Source organism: Clarias gariepinus, chromosome 24 (assembly GCF_024256425.1).
Source record: "Clarias gariepinus isolate MV-2021 ecotype Netherlands chromosome 24, CGAR_prim_01v2, whole genome shotgun sequence".
Lineage (NCBI taxonomy): Eukaryota > Metazoa > Chordata > Actinopteri > Siluriformes > Clariidae > Clarias > Clarias gariepinus.
In genome coordinates, this window is record NC_071123.1 from 21,892,279 (window position 1) to 21,917,098 (window position 24,820).

The 24,820-nt window shown below is 39.9% G+C and overlaps 2 protein-coding genes and 1 non-coding gene across 7 annotated transcripts in view; 2 read left to right on the forward strand and 1 right to left on the reverse strand.

Annotated features, from left to right (window-relative positions):
- The window catches only part of ltbp3 (latent transforming growth factor beta binding protein 3), a 52,348-nt gene extending 43,323 nt beyond the window's left edge, over window positions 1-9,025 (forward strand). For 2 of the 4 annotated variants that reach the window (XM_053485121.1, XM_053485120.1), the window contains exons 24-30: window positions 289-426; window positions 3,496-3,636; window positions 4,200-4,352; window positions 4,691-4,852; window positions 6,412-6,498; window positions 6,600-6,731; window positions 7,361-9,025. In XM_053485121.1, coding sequence (XP_053341096.1) covers window positions 289-426; window positions 3,496-3,636; window positions 4,200-4,352; window positions 4,691-4,852; window positions 6,412-6,498; window positions 6,600-6,731; window positions 7,361-7,503 — 956 coding nt within the window. In that variant the 3' untranslated portion in view covers window positions 7,504-9,025. The remainder of the gene's footprint in view (window positions 1-288; window positions 427-3,495; window positions 3,637-4,199; window positions 4,353-4,690; window positions 4,853-6,411; window positions 6,499-6,599; window positions 6,732-7,360) is intronic. The other 2 variants (XM_053485122.1, XM_053485123.1) reach the window with 2 other exon arrangements.
- On the reverse strand, window positions 1,244-1,316 carry trnam-cau (transfer RNA methionine (anticodon CAU)). The gene has a single exon. It is a non-coding gene; the product is annotated as a tRNA-Met (tRNA).
- Window positions 9,026-19,486: 10,461 nt separating the features above from the next.
- Window positions 19,487-24,820, forward strand: part of LOC128512018 (spectrin beta chain, non-erythrocytic 1) — a 61,873-nt gene continuing 56,539 nt past the window's right edge. For both annotated transcript variants that reach the window (XM_053485111.1, XM_053485116.1), the window contains exon 1: window positions 19,487-19,691. The gene's annotated coding sequence lies outside the window, so the exon portion shown is untranslated. The remainder of the gene's footprint in view (window positions 19,692-24,820) is intronic.

The window sequence follows — 24,820 nt, forward strand, 5'->3', positions numbered from 1 at the left end:
ATACACACGCACAAACACACACTGCAAATATTTTGCTAGTTAAAAAAAAAAAAAAAAAAGCCAAGAACAGAAATGTTTGGAAGCAGGCTATTCACCAGTTTGACCAATAGGAGGCAGTACAAGCTCTCTTTCAAAGCATTCCCACAATAAATGGATGTGTGAGAATATAAAAAGCTGTCATATTATACCAATGTTATAGTTTCTAACAGGTTAAGGATATTAACGTAGACGCAATAGTACAAAATGTATGTATGTATTTTTTTATTTTTTTTATTTGTGTGCCGGTAGATGTGGACGAGTGTCATGACGAGTCTCTGTGCACTAACGGTCACTGCGTGAACACACGTGGCTCCTTTTTCTGCAACTGTAACAACCCGTGGACTCCGGACCCCACTAAAAAGAAGTGTGTCCTGCCTACAGACTTAGGTACGGGTGTGATAGTGATATGTGTGTGTGTGTGTGTGTGTTTAGTTAAATATGATCATACTCCAAGACACTAAAGAATCAACTGTCTAAAAAAATTCACAATGTCCCAAACAAATCTTTTATTATCATAGTTTTTTGCAAATATTATCATTTGCACATTTAATCTGTAAACATGACGGTCATGATAATGTGCAGAATAATAAGAGGTTTATTGAAATAACATGCTAAACAAAGCTGAAAATGTTATGTTGCTAAGCAATAATCATTACGCCATTTATTGTGGATAAACCTGTTATTGAGGTCATTTAGGTGAGATATGTTTATCAGTTACACGTACCGTCACAGAACAGCGTATGGTCAGGTATGAAGCGATAGTGCTATACATTAAGCCACCGCGCCTCCTTCCACTTTCAGCTATGATGTAAAAACATTTTTAAGAACCTTTTTTAATTTTTAAGTGAATGATCGTCTACTTTTAAAGCTATTAAAGACTTGTGACCTCCATGAGGTTTTGATTCACATGGCTTTTCTCTCCCTTTTTTTTTTTTAGTTTATTATTTCGATTTTACTGGCTCAGATCTAAGCTCAAGAGCTGTTTTAGATTAAAATTTTCATTTCCCTCTAAATGTTACTTTAATCTACTTGTGGACTAAATCATTTTTCATCCATGTAAGACTTTTGGATGGAAAGATTTGGCTGGAACTGAAAAAAATGTGATTGGAAAAACAGCCAATGTTTAATAAAGAGCAGTGTCAAGACAGTTCAAGAGTAGTTGAAGGTTGAAGAGTGTGGAAGAAAGCAAAAAAAAAAAAACTTGTGCCCCGTGTGAGGCTCGAACTCACGACCTTCAGATTATGAGACTGACGCGCTGCCTACTGCGCCAACGAGGCGTGTGCGCAGACTCAGTACGGCTCTATTTGGAGCTACAGTGTGTGGGGGCGGGGCGCGAAATAAATCGTTTTGTATGAGAAAACTGGGGATTTATAAAATATTTTTGCTGAATTTAATGTCCAGTTTATATACACATTAAAGAGTTAGCAGAGAAAAACACTATGCTAGCGGATGTTAAAAACAAAATGCTTTTTCTCCCTCTTTCATAACTTTTTTGTTTCATTAAAAATAAATAAACGCCAGGGGGCGCTGTGTCATTACTGCAAAACTGTGTGACACGCTAGTCTGCTAATCTGTCAAAAGCACAAACAGATTTAGCATTTTTATTTAACCATTTGTTGTTTTTTTGTTATCACTTTTTAACTGTTTAATCCTTAAGTTAAATACAAAATTGTAGTGTCAAGCCAAAGAACACAATGTCTGAAAACAGCTTTCCCCAGTTTATAACATCTCATGGTGCTTAATTTTAGCTAATCTTAACCACTGACAGACAAACAGCTAGTACATGCTAGCATTGTAGTTTAGTCATTTATTGTGATTTAGGTTTCTCATTAGGCAGTATTTTTACATATATATTTAAAAAATAAAAAATAAAGGAGTTCCATATGTGTGGTCTTGGAATGTTGCTCTGATTAACAGTGTCTCTGCAATCGCTTGGTAAAACTGCTAGCCTAGCAGTGGCTAACTAGCAAGCAAGCACTCCTGGCTAGCAAGTTAGCTCTTAAAGATCGTTTTATTTTAACAAGGGAAATTATTATTTTATTTTCCCCATAATACCAGCAGCTGAAGGATGTGCCTGTATATACACATTTGTTTAGAGAGGCAGTTGTCCATTTTGAGTTACTGCTAGCTGTCTCTGAGTAATGACCCGTATTATTAACTGCCGATCCCATAAATCATGTGAATGACCGGTGGCAGTAGCAGGTCTTGAACGCTTTCCACTAAGCATCCTACCAGTGTTTTCGAATGTAAGCTGTTCATAAATCTCCACCACAGCAAGAGGATTATAAGCTACAGAGGGGATCACAGATACATCAATACTGAGGTATATTTTTTATCCGTTTGTGCGAGGGAGAAAATACAGCGCTTTTGGCTAGTTTGCGGTTTGTGAGGTGCTGATTAATAAATTCTGATAAAAAGATAAAAGCACAGGTGTTGTTACGAGACGAAACAGAGAAGTGCTTTATCCTAGCAGTAATGGAGTTTCTCCTGACTTGTTTTTCTCAGTACGATAAATATGATACCAATATTCTGTACGTCCTTCCTCAGACGTTTTAAAACCTGTCAGTAAAATTCACTATTGACGGTCTGGCCCTTGGAGACTAATTCTGGAAGCCCAATGCCATGAATGTCCAAAAAGATGATGAGTATGCACTTGGTCGAGCTGCGAACCTGCTTGCCTTTCTTGGTCGTGGAGATGTTGGGCTCTTCCACTGTGAAGACTGTTGCTTGTCTCAGGGTCGTACCCTTACACCCAAGTTTTGTTACTAATAAGGATCCCTGACATAAAGTTCGGGTCATCCACAGCATCCTGACGGAGTTAATGGCAGATTTTGACGCAATGTTCCTTCTGCTCTTGGGTCAGCAGATTGGGGACGAACTTGGCAGAAACATGGCTCATGTTCCAATCACACGTGAGGATTGCCACATGGACAATAGAAGCGATGTTGTGGATTGTTTTTCAACAATCATCATGCACAAGTTGCTAAATGGTTTTGACATTTTTGGGGGGGTGAGCTCGTTAAAGGTCTTTCTGATTTCTCATCATCTTCCAGTAATGTCCTTCCACTCTTGAAGCATGCAACAACTTGTGGCAGCATCGCCGTAAACGTGTTGAATCATGTCAAGCGTCTCTGTGGCAGATTTGCTCAGTTTAATAGACGTGGTAATGCACAAGGTCAGAATTGCATCCAGTTGCACAACTCCCGAGGTACACAGGATGAGGTCTTTTGGCACACAGACTTTTGATGATCGGTGCTCCCTGTGCCTGTGCATGTGGCCTTGTGCTGCCATCTGTTGGAGTGTTACAAAATTAGTCTCGAAACGTTTTGATGCCACCTCATGTGTTACAGATGGTCCCTTACAGTGGTCCCTTCAATAATTCTGTCATCACATTTTTCTGTATATTGATTTTACCAGTGAATAGTACACTGCAAACTATCTCATGTCGCTTTTTAGGGGTAAATGAATGTCAGGACCTGTCGAACTGTAAAAACGGGGACTGTGTGGACACGCAGGAATCCTACTACTGCATCTGTATGCCACCCTTGACCCTTGGGACTGATCGCAACAGCTGCGTAACGCCAGAGGAACAGGCCGGTGAGTGGATTTAGGACAAACTTGCCATGAATAAGGCACACAATCGATAATTCGGTTGTGTGTGATGTTTCCGGGGATTATGAACTCATGTAAAGAAAAACACACTTTGGGGTAGGGAAATAATCAACAACAGGGTGATGGTGATCAGCCAGAGTTACTGTTACCGCCCTGAAGTAGACTGTTTTCCAATAACAGCATGTCCCAAATAGTTTTTTCGTATACAGCAGCAGTTTGTTAAAAAACACTGCAAAGAAGGAAATAACTGCAGCTTAACCTCTAAAAGATACAAAGCTCTGTTAATGAAGACCCCTTCCCTAAATTTACAGAAAACCTATAAGTGAATTACGTCCCTTATATTGTATCCCCGTATCATAAGAGACGATATTGATACATATCTCACCCAAACCTGTGTGCTTCTGATTGCTTCTTTCTCGTTCTTTTTCCTCTCTCATTTCCCCAATCTCTCTTTTTTACTCTCTCGCTCTCTCTTTATTACTCCTCTCTTCCCTCTCTCTCTCTCTTCTGCTCTTTCTTTCTCTCCGGACTTCTCTGTTCCTTTCCAGTAATGTCTGTGGTGACCCTTTCAGATGTGAATGAGTGTCTGGACCCGTCATACTGCAGGAACGGGAGGTGTGTGAACACTCCCGGCTCCTTCCACTGCATCTGCGCTCAGCCTCTTACCTTCAGCGCCGCACTCAAGCAGTGCGTCTACGACGGTGGGTAGCCCCGCCCTGCTCGCCCCACAAGCAGGCCAGTTAGAGCACAGTTTAGTCCAGGAGTTTGCCAAGTTTCAGTGTATAGCCCCGAAAGGTTTCAGGGCGAGTGCTAAAGTAGCTTCACTTCGAGTCTTTCGCTGTGAATCGTTGTGTCTTTGGTAGGATAGGACACGTTTGTGTTTATTGTGTGTTTGTCTTCCTCTTCTCTACTCTTTTCTCTTTCTTTTCATCATTCCGTCCTCTCTGTTTTTATATTCGGCTTGTTTCTGTCCCTCGTTCTCTATGCCCTCACTTTCTCTTTCCATCCATTCGGCCCTCTCTCTCCCTCTCTCTCTCAGACCGTACAGCAGCCCATAAAGATGTTTGTTTTCAAGAAGTGGATGAAGATATGATGTGCAGCATGCCACGGCCAGGGCTTGCAGTCACCTACTCCGAGTGCTGCTGCCATTATGGCCATGGCTGGGGCCCTGAGTGCCGCACCTGCCCACAGAGAAACTCAGGTGAGTTAAAAGAGGGTTCGCTTTTCCTCTAAGGGTAATGGAAATGAACCGTGCTTGAACACATTTTCAACCCCTTCATTTCTAAATTTTCAGTAACCTCAAGTGTGCTAAGACTATAGTTAACCAGAAGTTTTTACAGAAACCGAAATGTCATGGCCATGTAACCTCAGGTACACAGGGCCTTTTATAAGAATGCTCATTCTAGGCATGGCTCACCACAGGAATCCATGATCTTTCCCCAGAAAGCATCAGGCATGTTTCTATCATGGTAGGTATTTCAAGAACTCTAGGATCTCCAACCTATACTAGTTTTACTTCATAGGGACCTAGGACCCTTTGCATGAGTTCCAACTTTATCAGAGTTTCCACCTTTTAAGCCATTTCAGGAGCACACAAATCTTTTTAAGTAACCTTTTTAGGAACTCAAACAGTAGAATTATCTCAAGAATACAGGGACATCAACTTTAAACCTTGGATTATTTTCTACCTCCTTTCCACAACTCAGACAAACACGGTATGGACTTGGCACGACAGGAACCCTTTCAGCATCCTCGAAACCTTGCAGGGAACTCAAGAACACCATGTTTGTTTTCACCTCCGGACGCTTTCCAGGGCCTTATGATCTTTTCCAGGAATGAATGAACCCCCTTAGTGATGTTCAGGAATCAAAGAACCTTTCCAGGAACTTGTTTAACAAAAACATTTAAACTTTGCTTTCATCACAGGAACTTTTCAGTTTTTTTAAGAAACTGAAACATTTTAAGAAACCTATTTTTTTCAACACTGGAACGTTTGTGCAAGCTTCTCTTGGGACTTAATTTTAAGCAGAATTCCGTGCAGGAACCACGCAGAAGCATTTTCAGAAGCTATCACGCTAGGGCCATTTTAAATCGAAACATTTAGTAGAACTATTGAACTGGAGCTTGCTGGAATAAAAAGTACCACTTGATCAGATGTAATGTCCCCAGAATGATGAATCCCCTTCTTTGGAAATCTGTTAAGTGGCCACTTGCATGATGAGGGTTTCACTGATGAAAGCTTGTTGAAGACGGTAATGGATGAGGGTCATTGGTGGCATACTGTAAATAGAGCTGTCGAGATAAATTGAGAAACAATCACATCTATCTATTTAGAAGATTCGGAATGCATTCATTTAAAATGCATTGAGGTAAAAAAGGGGGCATTTGCATTGGACTATATATTTTAAAATAACTAGTCATGTAGTTCACGTTGAGCAAATAGAAACTTTTTTTAGTTGTATGTTTGTGCGTGACTATGATATTCTTAATAGAAACAAGCAGATTAAGACTATAAGTATGTTTTCGTTCTCCTACATAATGCATATTTTTTTTTATGGGTTTTCATAGGTTAAACAAATTAAGATTAGTACATTGAAGCCAAGTACATAGAATCTTCTTATGGCCAAGGAGCTCATTATTCTGTCTGACGTCACACCAGTAAAAAAAGGAAATTGTGAAATTAAAGAAATATGTAATTTTATAAATAAATTCTCTCTATTAAGAAAATATAGACCAAAGATTCGGTGTGTTTTGTTGCAGTGATCTTTAACAGGCTGTGTGAGATGCACCTGGAGACCGAGTCAGACGGAGACTCAGACTTTTTAGCGCCTTTCAGTTATAATCCAGGTAAAGTCCTCCAATCAGATTTCAGAACCGTGAAGAAACGTTTTTTTAATGTGCCATGGTAAAAGAACATTTCTCTCTCTCTCTCTCTCTCTCATGGTCAGAGAGGGACAGTTCAGAGGAAGACTCAGACGAGTGCACCTGTGCTAACGGACGATGCGTTCGTTCGTACCTGGGTACCATGTGTGAGTGTAACTCAGGCTTCAGACTGGATCATACACGAACGCGATGTGTAGGTGAGTGTCCACGCGAATGTGTTTTAGAACTGCTCTGGAACTTTTGTTCTATAGACTTCTGTATTATTAGTAATACATTGTTTTGTATAGTGTTTTGCAAATTCCTGTCATTAAGGTTAATGAAATTAACAATTACATCACTAATCCCTAAAACTTTTTCTGCACCTGAGTAATTTTTGACCGTAAATTAAATGTAAATTAATTACATCATATTTATAATTACAGTGTAGTGAAAAAACTTTTTTTTGTTTGCTTATTTGTCACATTTAAACGATTGAGATCATTAAACTAATTGTAATATTACACAAAGACAATGGGTAAATACAAAATTAATATTTTTAAATGATGATTTCAATTATTAAGGCAACAGTAATTTTCTCTTTAATAAATGAAATCATCGTTTAAAGGCTGCATTTTGTATTTACTCAGGTTATCTTTGTGTAATATTAAAATCGGTTTAATGACCTGAATCATTTAAGTGTGACTCATATATAAAAAAAATTTATTTGGATGGAGCAAATAGTATTTTTACAGCTGTTCATTGGTTTAAGAGCAGTTACCTGATATAAGTGTGTGTGTGTCTCTCTCTCTCTCTCTCTCTCTCTCTCTCTTTATCTCTCTCTGTACAGATATAGACGAGTGTGTTGGGCGCCCCTGTAAAAACGCCCGCTGTGTGAACACCGTTGGTTCCTTCAAGTGCATCTGCAAAAACGGCCCATGTGCCCAAAGACACATCATGAGACAAAAATATACACACAAGAACACGAAATAAGCGCACACACAAACACACAGACACAGTTTTCACTCATCTTCGTCCACCCTCTTGTAGTTTTCTGTGGTTGATGAGTGTCCTGTAAACTTCCTTCCTTTTGTAATTCAGTCTTTTAAACTGAAGTTTCACAAATCATGTTTATTTGTACTTGTAAACCCCCCCCCCCCTTCTCATTTTTGAGTTCTTTTTGCACAAGTTTGTTTCATATTTGTCTGGATGTGGATTTGTACTTTTTTTTCTTTGTAACTTCTTTTGATTTTCTTAAGATGATGTGAAATGCCAGTGTCATGTCTCACCTACGAGAAGCCTCAGCTCAGTTAGCAATGATCGGGAGAATGATTTTTTTTTGCGCAGAGTCTATTTTGCTGCGTTATTCAGTATTTTAATTAACTGTACATACACCGTTAACACTTAAATTAACATTTATTACATATTTGCACTAATTCTTAAAAAGTTGCTATTTAAACTAAGTGCAAATGGACGCTACAATAGATTTTATTGTTGAACATAAAGTGTCTTTAGTTGTAACATCTAAACAAATATCAGATCTCATAGTTCTTAGAATGTTACAGTTCTAGATCTCGCTGATACTTAGAGACTAAGCATGAAATTAGCCACACCCAGAAAACTCCATATAAGGAACAAACAACACAATTTAGTGGCAAAAGAGCGCCTTGTAAAATGGTTTTGCATAAGATTTCATTACGTTTGTCCCAAATTTAATTTGTTAATTTGTTGATGGACTTGTTTTGAAATCGCTTTTTTTTCCCTATGAATGCAAAATTTCTACGTAACCCTAAATTTCTACGATTTAAGTTATGTTACATTAAATTTAGCTGCTGTTTAGAATTTTCTCTTAAGTAAAAAAAAAAAAAAAAAAAAACACATCCACAAGTGCCGAAAATGAGGTTAAGGTGGGAGGAATGGACTAAATTAGCACTAGTACACTTTCTTGCAATTTAGGCTCACAGGCAGGTTTCTTCCCTACCATGCGGATGGTCCAGGTTCAATTCCCAGCCAGTGCCCAAACCCCAGCCACTGGAAGCAGTGCCAGTCCCAAGCCTGGATAAAATAGGAGGTTTTCATCAGGAAGGGCATCCAGCGTAAAACCTAAATGTTGTACGGATCGGACGTCCACTGTGGCGACCCGTCAATCAGAGGAACCAAAGGACTAACAACAACAATTGTTATCCATAAAATTACAGCAAAATTCTACTACACCCGTTTAAAGTTCAGAACTGAAGTTACATTAACACTCATTTTAAATTAAGTGAACCGACGAATCCAGCTCTGTGTACTATAAGCACTCTGGTCTTGTTCTTATCCAAAGATGTATTTTTCTTTTACTGGTCTCTTTATGTTTGTTAATATTTTTAAGATATTTGAAACTCTTTACTCCCATTCCGTAGTTTTGTACTTTACATTGTAAGTGTGATGAAGTTGCAAATTGTGAGAAAAAAAGTTTTGAGACAAAACCGAACCACAGCTGAAAAAACAATAAACCTGAGATGAAGTGAAACCAAAACCGAATAACGACGTGGCTTTTTTTTTTCTTCAGCCCTTGAGTTGTGTGTTCTGTATGACGATGTGCCAAACTTGGAAACCATCCTCTTAAAACCTTAGAAATGGACATTTTGAACCAGTAGTCTGTTTCAGCCATAAAGACGTGGTTACAGTGTTTACACTTACCTAACTACAACATAAAATTACTATTATGATAAGGTTTAAGATTAACAGTCTCTGAAGTGGTGTATCACTAAATATCTCCTCACGGCTGGATATATCTGTACATTTGGCCTAATTGGATTCAAGACTGCCCCATTTCAACTTGTGATTTTTATTACAGGTTAAAGGATTAAATACTAAAGAATAGAGATGTACAGTATATTCTGTTACATATACTGTATATATAAAACAGAAATCCTGTTTAGTCTGCCACCGGTACTTGTTTACACAGGCGTTCAGTCACAAGTGAGTCACTTGGGGATCCTTAACAGTAGGCAGCAGCATCATCAACTTACAGTATATGTTATACTTCAGGCTTGTCACAGGCATTTCTTACTGAATGTAACAGCAGCGAAAAAGGGTACATCAGGTTGAGCTCATACTAGAACTAACAAATCTACAGCGACAGCATATACAACAGGCCGAAGTAAGTAAGTAGGAATTAAAACTAATCAGCTCCTAGGTATCATGATCATTTTTTTACTGGCTTGTCCCTGGTGAAAAAGGACTGGCTATGCATTGTGCATGCTACTGTATATTAGCAAATGTTGCCATTACAGCTGACACAGATATAAGTTGGTGTAAATCATGACTGTTTGAAAGACGTTACAAAAGAAAAGATTATATGCACACATAAAGAGATAAGAAAAATCAACATACACAAAATGGTCAGGTTATTCATATGAAAATTAACAGACTGTCACACTGTAGCACATGGTCGATACTGGTTACTGTCCTCCCTGGAACAGAAACACTGCGTTGCTCTGTAATGCTGCCTCCAGAGCCACCAGAGGGAGGCCGAATGTCGGAAACGGCGTCGTGATCCACAAGAGACGTACAGTACAAACACTGAGATGAGGGATTGTGTCAGAACATTCACAGATCAGCTCTGTAGGGCTAACTAACATCTCAGAGTCAGTGGATATTTCAGAGGAACTAAATAACAAAGTTGCTTTAAGATGATCATAATAGATTTGGACAGGATAAAATCTCTCTCTCTCTCTCTCTTTCTCTCTCTTGTTCTCTCTTGTTCTCTCCTTTATTGATTTAACACTGAGGGTTGATGAAATGCTGGAATTCCAACAACATGGCTAGGTGACTCATTCTGCAGCTTATCAATTGCTTCCCGTCATCAGAATAAGGCTCAGTGAGTCATTGTGTGTGTGTGTGTGTATCAGTGTGTGTCGGTGTGGGAGAGACAGGAGATGAATAGTGAATGTGCTGTACAGTGGAGCCCAAACTGCAGGATGCTGTACACATGCAAGGATGGATGGATAAATATACACACATAGGTGGATGAATGGATGGATAGATAGATCAAAAGATGAGTGGATGGATATAAACTATATAGCTGAATATGGATGATGTATGGTGGAGTAATATATATCTATATGAACAAAGCTATTTGGCCAACCCTGTTAATTATCAAACTCAGGTTTTTCAATTAGGCCTCTTATCCCCAGTGAAGGACAGTGAAGTCTTAATAGTTCAGCATACCAAGACATCTTGGACAATGCTATTCTTTTAACTTTCTGGCAACATTTACAAAAAGGGGAAGACCCTTTTTCCATTCCAACATGACTGTAGTCCCAGTGCACAAAGCTAGGACTATAAAGACATGGTTTAATGACTTTGGTGTGGAAGAACTCGACCGGCCCGAACACAGAGCCCTGACCTCAACCCCATCAGGCACCTTTGCCAGGCGTTCTCGTCCAACATCAGTGCCTGACCTCATAACTGCTTTACAGAATGAATTGGCACAAATTACCACAGAGACACATGTAAATCCTTGTGGACAGCCTTCCAAGTAGAGTGGAAGCTGTTATAGCTACAAAAGGGGGACAGACTCCATATTGAAGTATATGTATTTGGATACAATGCCATTGCAGGTTTGGCCAAATACATTTGTCCATATAGTGTAGATTGATATATGGATGAATGGATGGATGGATGGACGGATGGATGGGTATATAAATGGATATAGGTGGATGGATGAGGAGTGGAAAAGTGGATGGCTAGCGAGGAGTTTATATGAAAGAATGCATGTATGGATGGATGACTAAGCGTTTGGATAAATGAATGATAGATGAAGGATGAATATATGATGTAGCTCAATAGATAGGTGGATATGTATATATAAAAGACTATATACTGTAGATGGATGTATGAATGGATAAATATATAAATAGATATAGTTGGACAGATGGATGGTAGATAAATACATAGATTAATACAGGGATCAATAGATGGATAAGTAGATGGCTAACTGAGCGCTTAGATGAAAGAATGGACGGATGGATGGATGGATGGATGAATACATAATGTAGATTAATAGCTGTGTGGATGGATATGTAAAAGACTATATAGATGGATGTGTGGAATCGATGCATATAGATGGATGAACGGTGTGTACATATATATGTACACACCGTTCACATATGTACACATATATATAACGGTGTGTACGTACATATACATGGATGGATGGATGGATGGATAAGTGGATGGCTAGCGGAGTGTTTAGATGACAGAATGGATGGTTGAGTATATATATATGGATGAATGGAGAAATGCTGAAAGGTACAAAAAATATAAAAACGATGATATATCAAGAAAAAAGATAAGAAGTGTGAGCCAAGACAGAACAAAATAAACGAAAAGAAGACAGGAAAAAAAGAAATAGACAGCATGACTGGGGTTTAGGCTGAATGTATTCTACTGAATCTTGAACACACCAAAAGGTCAGGATGTTAGTGTGTGTGTGTGCGTGTGTGTGTGCAGGTAGCCACTAAGTTTAGTATGATAATCCCTACAGGCTCAGTCCTCGTTAAGACCAAATTAGCACAATTAGCATATGTGTGGAACGAAAGAAAGAGACAATTCCCTCAGCAGTTAACCTAGAGGTGCAATATGACACACACACACACACACACACACATCAATGGTGTGAAATAATAGTAAAATAATTAGGCCTCAGTCAGACTTTCTTTCCTCTTGTCTTTCTCGCAACATTCTTCCTTTGATGTCTCTTGATTTTTTTCCTTTGATGTGGCCTGGCTGGAAGGCGTGGCTGAGTGGAAGGCGTGGCCTGGCACATCATACTTTAACAGAAAGACCATGTAAAAATTGAAAAAACAAAAAAGGTCCTGAGAAAAGTTGTGTAGTAGAAAGGTAGTAATAATAGTTTGTGTGTGTGTGTGTGTGTGTGTGGAGGACGACCTGGTTTTAGCAGCTATTTTGAGCCGATGATGGATGAAATGTTATAAGAGGTCATACAAGGTAAGCGGCCCACCTGAAAATGTGTGTGTAGCCTCTCATTCATTTTGTAAAACTTTTATGTACAGTTCAGAGCTAGTGGCTTTTACAGGTGTACGTTTTTACAGGTGTGTGTTTCTGCGCTTGTGTGTGTGTTTCTGCGCTTGTGTGTGTGTGTGTGTCTGTGTGTGTGTGTGAGAGAGAGAAAGAGAGAGAAACATTATGTCATCACTAAAATCATTATGGGAAAAAATTACTTCTATTTTTAGACACACACACACAACCACACACACAACCACACACACAACCACACACACACACACGCGGCGCGCGGTGAGCAACTCCTTGCTTTATCTTCATTATTTCATCTCCTTATCCTGTCCCTTGTATTTTGGGCAGTAAAAGTGCCGAGCCACATTAGATGCCGAATTTCACAGGTGGTGTTTGCAAGTGCGTACACACACATACACACACACACAAAGCCATCTGCATTGTCTCACTATTTGATACTGTGAAAGTAATGCATTCTGGGAAGAGTCACCAGAGCAAGCGAAGACCTATTTATCATGAAACAAACACACACACACACACACACACACACACGTATATGTTGAAGTATTTACGTATATAATCTCTTTCTCTCTATATCTTTCTCTCTCTCTCACACACACACACACACACACACATATAGTTCATTGATTCTTATATTTTCTTCTTTCTTTCAGTTCTTACAAAACAACTTCTGCTGTATAGGAATGACTTCACAAAGGCACTATCGTCCCATCTAACCATGGCATAGTGTATCTGCTCTTTCACTTCACCTCTCTTTCTATCAGCTTTTTTGTCCTCCTTTCATTACCGCAGTTCTCATAACCCAAACTGGAACAGCAAGGTGCCCTTGAAAAACTTTGGCTGGGAAGGAGAGAGTAAGAGAGAGCAACGGAGAGAGAGAGAGAGAGAGAGAGAGAGAGGGCAGAAATAGTCTGGTCATCCCAGAGAGAGGAGTGGAGGAGTGAGAAAGCGACAGGGGAAGAATATAAATATCTTTAGTAGGTCGGGACTAAAAGAGAAAGAAGAGTGGAAAAGAAACAGAGAGGAAAAGAGAGAGAGCGAGAGGACGACAAAACAGTATCGTGATGCTTTGGGAGTGTGTGAGGATTCCTGGAAACAGAAATCAGTTCAGAAAATGAGCAGAAAAAAAAAACTCACTAGGTTTATTTCAAAGACGTCCCTCGACTTTGTGTGTTAAGATAAAAAAAAATATTCAGGATGTGCATATTCGCAAAAGTGATGAGGTATGCTAATTTTCTTAGTATGAGTTATACTAGTACTGAAATACAACTAGCATAACTCATACGAAACAATTATCTGACTAGTATAACTCATACCGAGACAATTATCTGACTAGCATAATTCATACCGGGACATTTATCAGACTAGCATAACTCATACTGAGACATTTATCAGACTAGCATAACTTATACCGAAACAATTATCTGACTAGCATAACTCATACCGGGACAATTATCTGACTAGCATAACTCATACCGAGACATTTATCAGACTAGCATAACTCATACTGAGACAATTATCAAACTAGTATAACTTATACTAAGACAATTATCTGACTAGTATAACTCATACTGAGACATTTATCTGACTAGCATAATTCATACCGAGACAATTATCTGACTAGCATAATTCATACCGAGACAATTATCTGACTAGCATAACTCATACTGAGACATTTATCAGACTAGCATAACTTATACCGAAACAATTATCTGACTAGCATAACTCATACCGGGACAATTATCTGACTAGCATAACTCATACCGGGACAATTATCTGACTAGCATAACTCATACTGAGACATTTATCAGACTAGCATAACTCATACCGGGACAATTATCTGACTAGCATAACTCATACTGAGAAATTTATCACACTAGCATAACTTATACCGAGACAATTATCAGACCAGCATAACTCATACCGAGACAATTATCTGACTAGCATAACTCATACCGAGACAATTATCTGACCAGCATAATTCATACCGAAACAATTATCAGACTAGCATAACTCATATTGAGACAATTATCTGACTAGCATAACTCATACCGAGACAATTACAGTATCTGACTAATATAACTCATACTGAGACAGTTATCTGACTAGCATAACTATTACTAAGAAATTAGGGTGGCTACCGTAACTCTTATCAGATTAATTTTAGTATAAGTTATGCTAGCCAGCTAGTCTTATTGCAATTTATTCTAGCCAGGTACACCTAGTCAGATAAATCTCTGGGTTATGCTAGTCAGATACGTCTTGGTATGGATTATGCTAACCGAGGTTCAGTGTAACTAATAATGAGTAAAAACGCCTTAATAAATATTATGCTAAGACCTTTCAATCATATTACTTAGCTAACAGTGTGTAATCGTTTCTAACCTGGCCCTGGAGGACAGTTTGTCTTTTGGATTTATTGTGTTGGTTTTTATGAGGGCTAATTTTTTTTTTTCTCGTCCCACTGACAAGCACATGGACTCAGAGCATGAAGCCGCTTTAATTGTTACATGGCGTTATTTCAGTATTCTGTCTATATCTTAACTTTGCAGGTTGTGTGTGTGTGTGTGTGTGTGTGTGTGAAAGAGAGAGAGCGAGTGCTTTCTGGGACATGGTGTAGCTGGTGCAGACTGACTCTGATTACAGAGCTCTAATCCTGCAAACTGCAGCACATTCGCTTCTAACCAAAAACAACAACACACACACACACACACACCAAAACACAGAACCGTCCACTCAGCTCTGTTTTTGTCCAGACTATGACTGTGATTGTTCATTTGTTCAGAGAGACAGAGCGACAGATGGAGAGACAGAGAGAGAGAGAGAGAGAGAGGATGTGTGGATAGAGATCCTTCTAGAAAGTTCAGCACTAATGTTTCTCCTCAGATTCAGACTCACCGGCCTCATTACTGCCGCAATTAAATCGCACTGACCCTGGTTCTGTCTCTTGTTGCCTTCAACACTGTAGGGGATTTGAAAAGCAGAAGCAAGAGAAACACTAAAGAGCACAACATTTTTAGGCGTGAAGGTTTCGCTTTTCAGCACGGAACGTTTTCCGCGTGTTACTAACACAAAGCGGATTTTCTCAACCGGGTATTTAAAAAAATAATAATAAAACAAGACAGGGTATTAAAGGCTAGGAGTGGGGGGGAAAAAAGCTCCTGTCTCCTTTCCCTCGTCTCTTCCATTTATTTTCTTGTAGACGTGAGTCAGCAGAAACACTCACACACACACACACACACTGAGTGAGAGCGAGAGAGAGACACACACTAAACTTGTTTCAGGGAAGTCAATCTAATTCATATCCACTCACATTTGACCTTATCATGGTTCACACATACACACCCACACAAGCACCTACAAATTTCTGAGATACACACACTTGCGCACACACACCACCTGCAGGCTCTGAGAGACACCGACCTACATCATGACTTTATTAGACGTGATGACAGTACGCTGTGAAGTTTATTAGTATGGAGCTGCCTCTGAAATTATATCATGTCAACTGGACGACTTCTTGTTGCCCTGAAACCCTTCGCTGCTCACCCAAGTACCTCCCTCAGTCTGAGACATGTTGGTTAGGGACACCAGATGTATCCTCCATGGAAAAGGCTCACTGTTGGACAACAGGGAAGGTGAGAATGAGCAAGAGACGTTAAGATGTGACGGTCTCATACTCAGTGGTGACCGTGGAAGGGGGTCGTTAAGTTTAGCCTCCATCGTGGGGGTGTGAAGTTTTCCTAATCCTCCTGTGGACGGATGAAAAAGCAGCATGGATAATGGGAGACAGGTCGCGTCTGAGGCCTTCACCTCTGCTGAGGGAAGCGTTTTCCGCCTTTATATAGATGGCTTCTTTGAACCCTCTCTCAAACCGTCAATCCTCTCTGTCCTGAATGTGCACATTATATAATTAAGTAATATCAAATTCACAAGGGCACAGCCTGAGTACTGAAGATGTCATAGCTGAGACCTCAAGTGCCATATTGCTTGTATGCAACAGTTCCAAAACACCATTGATTATCAAATTATGATTTGCTTGTTTATTTAACCATTTTTTTTACCTGTCGACCGACAGTTAGTGTACTATGTATCCAGAAAGTAAGAAGAATAAACTATAGACCATGTACTATTTATTCAGTTTTAGAATAGCGCTAGTGCACTATGTAGGGTGTACAGTACAATCCCTTGCTCCAAACACCAAGTTGTGCCCTTCATTAAGGGTTAAAAGTAGGGATGCACCGAAATGAAAATTCTGGGCCGAAAACGAAACCGAAATTTTTGGATGCACTTGGCCGAAAACCGATACCGAAAATGGCTTCATTAAAAAACATGTTTAAAATATTTTCTTTTTGTTTGTATTAAAAAAATGTTGCATATTGCAACATTGCTGTCCTCATCTGAAACTTTGAAGTGCTTCTAAACCGCCGACATACTCCGTGTTTGATGCGTAATGACAGCGCGAACGAGACGGGAGGATGGGAGAGGCGTGGCGACAATTCCGGCTTTTATTTTCGGCGCTTTCTTACGTTTCGGCCGAAACCGATAATGCTATTTCGGCCGAAAATTTTCGGCGGCCGAAATTTCGGTGCATCCCTAGTTAAAAGGGATTTGGGATTTGGGAGAAGCTAGTTTGCTTTGTAGATCGTGTTAGCCATGAACAGACGGACTGTACAGACCTACTCTCATCCATGCTGCGACCCACAGTTAGTGCAATTAATAATTTATAGAAGACCTGGAACGCTAAACGTACCAGTGATGTTATGCTCTATATCACCACTCGTGGGATGCCTCTTGTCCAATTAGATTACTTGGTCAGAATTGACTGGTGAATAATAATCAGTGTCATATGGTTTCAAGACATTTTAAGTAACTGTGAGAAGTGGAGGGCCACGCCCACTTCACTGGGACTGACACACAGAGGACACGCCTCCTTCAGCTAAACTGGAGGACAAATTCTTAATTAAAACATGTCCCATGGCCATGCCTCCTTCCGGCAGACTGACAGGCTGAGAGGTCACACCTCCTTCGCTGTGACTAATCCATTGATTAAAAGGAACTCTTCTATTTCCATATATGGATTCAAAGTCATGCCATGTGTTGTGCGAGCTGCAGACTATATTGTGTGTGTGTGTGTTATTTGATTGAGGGTTGGTGTCATCCAGCTGTCCTGCAGGGGGAGGACAGATGGTCCTCAGCCCTCACCCTCACCCTTCCCTGCCTGTCTGGTGATTTGCAGTGTGTTTTTGGTGGTCGCACACACACTCTAAACACTGGTGTATATATTTATGATGACAATAAACACTATAAAGCATTACGTTTAAAGTAGCTCATTGCATGGGAAGCCTGCACATTAATCAAAAAGCGCAAACTTAGCGGGGTACGTGGATGTATAATCGCACAATAATAAAAATACTTACACTGAGTTTGAGTAAAGCACTAAACTCCTAAAAAACAGTAGGAAGAGAGAAAGAAAGAAATTAAAAATTGAGCTTTTAACCAGGGTCTGCTTACAGACTCGCAGCTTGTGTGCCGTTGGGGTTCTAGTTCACACAACTTGCCATAAGTGAGTGTATGTGTGTCTGTTAAAAAAGGCTGCCAACACTCTGCATAGTGTCGGTTGCATTCCCTGTGATCACGTAGCTGACTGGTAGCTGTCGCAGGTAGACTGGTGCTGCCACCTGGCATCAAGTGGGAGTATTGCAGTGAATGCTGCTAGCTAAAAAAAAAAAAATTTTGCCAATGGAAAATTAAAGTACAGCTGCTATATGCTGAAAAATGCTTTGTACAGTATGCCGATGGAAATTTCTTAAAAAATTTCAGTTCTTAAGGCAAAAATTCATAAGGATGGCCAATCGTATGCTATAGTGACGGGAAGGAAGGTGCATGCAGACGCTCCAAAGAATCGTTTGTTAAATGTTCAGATTTTGGATAATTATCGTGAAGTTCACAAACTTGCTTGTTTGTTGTCGCTGCTAGTAAAATCAAGTTATGGGACACACATGCTGAATACAGTGGAACCTTGGATTGCGAGTAACTTGGACTGCGAAGGTTTTGCAAGACGAGCTAATTTTAAAATGAGCAAGGGCTTGAAATACGAGTAGTATGTATACGCCTTGTCTGCCGAGCATCACATGATCACAACTGAGCCAATAGTTCTTCTTTCTCTCGCGCTATGGGATTATGGGTAATCGTCTCCCATGCTCAGCATCCGTGTGCGCGTGTACTGTTTACTAAAACATTGTGATCATGTCTGTGTGTGCGTGCGCATTATTTTGTGTCCAAGTGAGGTTACTGTTCTTTAGTAACTGTACGGCAACAACAGCCACAATAAATAGTTTACAAGGCTGTAGCAGTGCGGGAGATGAATCTGTTTTTACGTAAAGGGTGTATCTGTCAAAAACATGTATACACACTTCAAGTAAAGAAAAACTAAATATAAAAAATATTTTAATGCTAAATGTATTCCTATATATAATAGTATGATAACATTTTATTATTATTAATATTAATCATACTATTTTTTATTTTCCTGTAGTGTATATATATATATGTATATATATATTTTACCCCCCCCCCAAAAAAAACAAACAAACAAAAAACAAATAAATAAATCACACACACACACACACACCCACCCCTTCTCACCTCCCCCCAACACTCCCTCCCCCCTTCTCCCCCACGGCGCGTGCACCCGTTCATTCATTCTTTCTTCTTGCCTGGAGAGGCGACGTGAACGGGAACGCCTGCGCGCGAGACGAACACGACGCGACGCGACGATGTGATGCCGATCTGAAACACTGACGCTCTTTTTCAACGGATTGCTTTTTTATTTATTTATTCATCCTACACCCACGTGCGCGTGCGTTCTGTTCGCGTTTATGTTTCGTAACCTCGCGCTGCTTCGGCAGCAGAGACAAGAGAGAGAGAGAGAGCAAAACACACACACACACACACACCGGCTGAAGGATGCGGATTTAACGCTGAACACCGCCACCGGAGGATTTTATCATTAAAACAACATTATAAAAAAAACCCACGCATGTACGAACGAATGAATGAATAAATGCAACATTGTAACGTTCGTTTCATAGAAAAAGACACGACTTGTTCAAATTGAGAAGATATTCCCGAAGGTGAGTGTGTGTTTATTTGTTTGTTTGTGCTTTGACGCTAATCAGCTAAGCTCATTTCTGTGCATTTCAAAATAAGAAGCCGTTACGAAGATGAAACGCTACATCTTCGACTGGTCGAGTCCCAAACGCTCGTGTCACTGCGCGTGTAGTGCGCTACGTGCCTTCTAGAAGCGCCTCTCGTCCGCCGGCACGGTAGTGCGCCTATGTAGGGAACAGGTAGCGGTTTGGGGCCGAGCCCAGGTCCTGGGTAGAGCTGGCCACCTCTCCGTGCCTTTTGTCTTCATAAGCATCATCCATAACATACACATGCACGCGCAAGCGCACGCACTCACTCGCTCGCGCACACACCGAGGCGTGTGTCACGAGCGTCACACATTTTATTTCAATTTTAGCCCGAATAATACACGTAGTCTGTCAGAAATGACGTTATAACGTTTTATTGCATGCGCAACATGGTTGTTTGTATACTCATCCTGTTATAGGTGTGTGAATGCTGGTTGTGTGTGTGTGTGTATTCCTTATGATCCTAATTTTAGCTTTTTTTTCTTCAAGCTTAGCCAAAAACAATTTAAATCAAATTGAAGCAATAAATATAATAATAATAATAGAAAACTAGCTTGATCTAGCTTCATGTCTAATCAGGAAAGGTGTTTTTAAAATAATTCAGTTTTTAAGAGGATGGACAAAAGGGTAAAACGTTAGTGTACAGTTTTGGTCCTGGTACTCCTCAGGGTTCTCCTCTGGGTCTCATCATGTTCTTCTAACATGTACACAGACGACACATACTCTCAGCTAGACGGAGAGAGATAGCTGAGCTAGACTATCGCGATTTTATACGTTTTTATATCAAAAGTCTGCTTACATAAGTTTCTAACATTTAAGGATTAAAACTGTTAACGATTAGTTTGTGGCAAGAATTACGACATTTATTTCCAACCATTCGACATATTTGAGAACTAACATGTTGCCCTCTCTGTTCGTCATCACCTTAAAATAAAAAAGCCATATCATCACATTATTTCTCAAACCGAAGATGATATATAAATGGAAAAATATCTTTCTTTCTTAAGCTAAATAATTGACATAAACCCAATACGATTGGCTGCAAATAAGCTGCGATTGTTTGCGGTAAAACTAACAGAGCATGCAGTTGACCTACAACTCCATAGTCCTTCATTGTTTGGTTTTGTTAAATGCATCACTGGCTCCAGATCGTCCTCTAGATTGTCGTCGTCTTATTGTCATCAGGCATGTTTCTTTGCATGAGCTTGTAGATAAGAGCTAGTGTTGCCGCTAGCAGGGTTTTTCCCCTTCTCTTCATAACATTTTGCAGTGATATCCGTTTTTAACACAGGTGTGATAATGACCGCACCCGTTGTGTTGTCTGTCTGACACTCGTATGCTAATTTGTTAAGAAAAAAAGGCCTATAAAGTATTTACATAAGCTCGGAACAAGTTTCTTTTGTAGCTTGGTACAAAACAAACATGAGTTTTCATGAGGTTTAAATCAGATACATTTTATATTTATATAGTGCTTTAAACCATGGTCATTGTTGCAAAGCACCTTTACAGAGTAAAAAATATAGAAATTCTGGAGTTTGAAAAGTGTAAAAATCATAATGATCTGTGATGAACAAGCCGAGTGCGATGGTGGCAAGGAAAAACCCCCTGAGATGGCAATAGCAAGAAACCTTGAGAGGAGCCAGACTCTAAAGTCAGCCCGTTCTCATTTGGGAGATAATGGGGGTTGTTTTATGGTCATACTGTGTTAGAAGGATGAAAGTTCAGTATAGCAGGAGAGGTGTTTTAAGTTAATATGGAGTCCTATGGAGTATTGAGAGACTGCCGAAACACGCCAGAGAATAAGCTGCCTGCTTCAAGATTTAGAGAACCTTATTAATCCCAGAGGGAAATTGCTTAACTAGCTGAGTTCAAGACCATCTTCATGGTCAAGTGGAACTGTCCCCATTGAGTCAGATAAAGCCTTCCATGTGATGAGAACTTCAACCGCAAGCCATAAGCGGGGCACCAGGATGAGTCAGACAGGTCTGGAGGGGAATTGATCACTGGCAACCGAGGAGGGCATCTCGACAACAAATTATCCTTCCACCACATCAGCTGATGGATACACCCTACCCGTTGGTTCTATGGTGGTTACTGAAGGGGTACAGGTTACCAGCTCAACTAATTTACACACTTCGTCCAGTTTGGGAACGCCAGTTAGCCTAGTCCTCATGCCTTTGGACTGTGAGAGGAACCCGGAGAACCCAGAGGAAACCCACCAAACATGGGGAGAACATGCAAACTTCATGCACACAGACCCAGAGTCGGGGATCGATTCCCAACCCTGGAGGTGCGAGGTGACTGTGCTAACTGCTAAGCCACCGCACCGCCGACTTGCTATTTATTGTGGATATACCTGATGTTAAGCTAATTTATGTGAGATATGGCGTTCGTGACTGGGCGATAGTGAGACGGTAAATCAAAAAGCAGGTAATCTGAGAAGAGGCCAATCGTTTCAGCATAAGTCGCACAGGACGAAATACCGTTCAAAAACCAAAAAAGGAATGATCTAATCAGTTATCAGCCGTAAACATGATCTTGATTAATATTTGATTACCTGCGCAGCCATGCTGTCAGCTCATTGAGATATCATGACTTAGTAATCAGTAGCACTTTACAGACATTCGCACTGGTGTCCTGAAGTAGGGTAAAATAAAAAACAGAAAATTATCATCATCAAGCTCCGTCACTCTGGATTAGGAGCAGCTTTAAATGTAAAACAGATCATCGAGTCTCTTATTTTGCAAAATAATTAATTATAATTAGAAATTATACCTCATTTTTAAATGCCTTGTTTTAATATTTTGTCTAATGACTGTAATCAGAAAGATTTTTTGTTTAGTTTAGGTTTTGCTTTTTCAAAGTTTTCATTTTTCCCAGTTTAACCAGAATTTATTTACATTGTCAGCTCATGGTATTTATAATATTTGATTTTTAATGGTTATAATTGTTTTTTCAGGGGGTGGGGTGGGTGCGTTTCTGTTACGGACAATAAAATCACCCTGTCTGTACATCATAGATGCCATTTTAAGTGTTCTATGTAGCAAGCTCCAGCATTATTGGCACCCTTGGTAAAAATAGGATTATTTAAAAAAAAAAAAAAAATTAAAAGTCAGAGAAACTTAAGCTGTAATTGAGGAGAGGTTGCGTATTGATCCGTGGTTTCGGTTTCTCCGGACTTATAGATCATTCCAGGAGACTCTGTCATCTGTTATGCTGCGCTAAATGAGAGGGTGCTAATAATTTTGACATGTGAGTCTCGCCAATGATTTGAACATTTATTATAACAAATCGACATCTTTAGTCGATTAATAATATTAAGCTAATGATTGTGACCGTTCTTTGCCCAAGGGTGCCAATAATTCTGAATTTGAATATCGCGTGTATGTATGAGTCCTGTTGTAGATGAGATTGAGGTCTCGGGGCACTGAGATAATCAATAGAGGCAACTGCATCCAAATGTCAGCCTGATCACGGAAAGATGAGGCAGCGAGCTCGGGAGGCAAACTCCCGCTCAATTAAATCTATTTATAACCGCTCGCAATTAAATTCTGTTAATCAAATAAGACGGAACAGTCAGTTTTATTGCAACGCTGGTGGAAATGTTTACATGATGCCTCCTGTAAGACTTGCCTTGTTGGGCATTTTTTTATTATTATTATTTCTTTTTCCATTATTTTTCATTTTCAGCAAGTGACATCATTTCCATTATACCATCTTGGGGTTATTTAAATCTCATAATCAAACTAATCTGTTTGGAATATTAGGTGTATTTGAAGACTGTGCTGAATTTTAACTGGTTTAACAGTTCGGTTGCCAAAAGATTATTCAGAAAGTCGTCCAAGAACCACAGATTCAGATCAATAAGATACCAGCCAGAGGGAAAACGTCCCTGAGCGAAGACAGGATGAAGGACCCGATCTTTTCCTCAGCGTTTTAAATGGCAGCTAGGCTTTAGCCATTTTGCCTCTTGCCTCTTTAGCTCTTCAGCTAAGTCTTTAATGGCTGTTAGATGTTAATAGCAGCTGTTTTGGAATGGCAGCAATGTCTTTTTACCGGCATCTAAGATTTAAGATGGCAGCAACGTTGTCAATGTTAACCAGGCAGATGTTAAATTTAACTGTTTATTGGCAGCCATGTCTTTATTGGCATTTCCATTTGTAATTGTAGCCACCTCTTCAGTAGTGGTCATGTTTTCAGTGGCTGCCACATACAGTGTTTAATGCCAGTGGCAGGTAAGTTTCTATTGGCAACAAGATGTTAACAGGTATGTTTATTTTTTTTTTTGGCAACCATACTTCTTGGCAGCCACATAATACCAGCGACTGGCATTATGTGGCGACTGTATTAGCGACAGCTACGTTTTTAACTTCAGCCACATATTTAATGCCAGCCACCTCTCCAGTGGCAGCTACATTTTTGATGGCAGCCACATTTCCCTTTATTTTGATCCATTTTTTAACAAAGAATGTACTATTTTTAAATCGAAAAGCATCAAAGAGGACGTCGGAGCTATGTTGTGGTCTTTCCCTGAGTCCCCTGAGATCGGTTGGGCTTTGGTTGGTGAATCCTGGCTCTTAGTGATTGCCTGGTTAAGGGTGTGGTAACTAAAATGGTTCCTCCTGATGTTTCCTCAAAACAAAAAGGCACCCTTTGTGACTCCATCCAAATCAGTGTGTTGAGTTAGCAAATCTCAATTATTCTGAGAGGCTAAACTGTCTTCGCTGCAATAGACCAATTACTGTAAGCCTGGAAGCTCCGCCACTTTCGTGTCTCTGTTCTCTAGCGGTACTACAGAGCTATAGTTTGGATGAGGTGGAAAAGAGAGGACGAAAACAGGCTGCTAGGGCGACTATGTTCCGACTGTCTTTGATCCTCACCATAGCTTTGTTCATGAGTCTATCCTCGCATGCTATCCGCCAGCGTTACTGTTTCTTTATGAACGACTAGATGGAATTATGCACGTTCTGAACATTGTGCAGTATCTTTTGGAAAGTTACAGAATCGATAATAGGAAGGTAGACGGATGGTCGTGAGGAATGTGATGGACCACGAGACACGCCCCA